Here is a 1,622-nt window from a genome sequence, read left to right on the forward strand (position 1 = left end):
GATCAGAAACAAAAATATAGATATAAACCTAAAGTGAAATCCAACATTCACAAAACCCAAAAAACAATATTTAACAAAACAAAAAAATCAACCCAAAAGAGCTGGGTACGGAAATACTTCACCCCGCCAACAAAAATAGCAGTTATCTCAAATGAAAATAATAAAAAAAGTCTTAAAATCACATAAAAAAGGGAGGCAAAGAGTCATCCTACCAGACTAGGATTGTGTTAAAGTCTGCATGTCGGCAACTCCCTCTGTCTCGGCATCAGTGCCTGGCATATTAGCATCCTTGACTCCACTAGAGCCTATCATAGAAATGTCTCTCAAAGAGGCTTGCGCAGTTGTATCTACCAAGTCATAAAATACAGCCTCATCTCTAACCCCGAGTTGCTTCTCATATGTCTCTACCTCAGACTCAACATCTCCCTCATTAACTCTAGCATCATCTCCAACAGTAGTAGCCGCAGAAACCTCATAATAAAATGGAATATCAGTGTTCCACATCTTAGGAATCTCCATAGTCCTAAATAACATAGATAAATCAGTGGACTTCAGCTCGTCCACATCTTTGCTTAGTCCAATAACATTGGCCTTCAAGGCCGTCATAGGAACATTAGACCCTTGGATATTCTCACACTCTTCAACCCTCACCATAAGGGCATCCATTGTCAGTTTGTGGCTCTCAATCATCAATTTGTGATCCCTCAACTCGGCTTTAATAGGATCTAAGGAGGAAGTAATAACAAACTCTATTAACCCAAGAACAACAACCTCTACCCAGGAGGCATGTACATCAAAAAGTTAGGCCAGACAACCTATTTTGTACAACATGGCCTAGGTGATAGGGAGTATTAAGGCAGCAGCAGTAGAACTAGTGGGAGGGGGTGCATCAGAAGTACTAGGGGTCTTAGAAACAGATGGTTCAATTGTACTTGAAGTCCCAGTGGACTAAGGAGGAATTATTGCCTCTGTTTGCAACATATCAACGCCAACCACCAGAGGTGTATCCACCGGTGCTACCCTCATCCTGTCAGCCACATCCTGCATGTACTCGGCCCCAATACACTAAATGTCTGTAGAAGAGATGGTGTCATCTTCACATCCAACTTCTCATCTCTCAAAACACGAGCCCGTTTACATAGCTTGGTGATCAATACCCAAAATGGGAGTGAGGTCTAATTCTATTTTGACCTCATAGACATCTCTTGCTTGATCAGCAACACCAGGTTCAGCCTCTGGCGATCTATGATTGAGCCTAGAAAGAGCGTCTTCGAGTGTTGGAGGACTGACTGGTTCTATAATGTCATAATGGTGCTACTGATGAATTTGAACCGGTATTTGGCAGCAACATTCAGGTCCTTCTTCTTTATTGGGGCACATGCCTCAATCCATTTCCGGATGACATTGGAGATGAGGGGTGCTAGCAAACCCTCATATCCTCCAATGTCTTCTTCTTGATCATGTTTGCATAGTTGTGCATGAAATATAGTAAACACCCCAGTAATGCATTTATATCAGAGCATCAACATTTCACTTTCTTACCTCGAACAACCACAAAGTCCATCAGCTTAAAGTCGCTTTCCTTCTTCTTTCCCTTCAGCACCAATTTTCCTTAACCCGAA

General features: G+C 42.0%; 1 protein-coding gene across 1 annotated transcript; it reads right to left on the reverse strand.

Annotated features, from left to right (window-relative positions):
• Nucleotides 1–216: 216 nt before the first annotated feature.
• Nucleotides 217–666, reverse strand: LOC107013274. Its single transcript, XM_015213227.1, has one exon. The coding sequence runs from the start codon at nucleotides 664–666 to the stop codon at nucleotides 217–219; it is 450 nt and encodes a 149-aa protein (XP_015068713.1).
• Nucleotides 667–1,622: the final 956 nt, after the last annotated feature.

Source organism: Solanum pennellii, chromosome 3, assembly GCF_001406875.1.
Source record: "Solanum pennellii chromosome 3, SPENNV200".
Lineage (NCBI taxonomy): Eukaryota > Viridiplantae > Streptophyta > Magnoliopsida > Solanales > Solanaceae > Solanum > Solanum pennellii.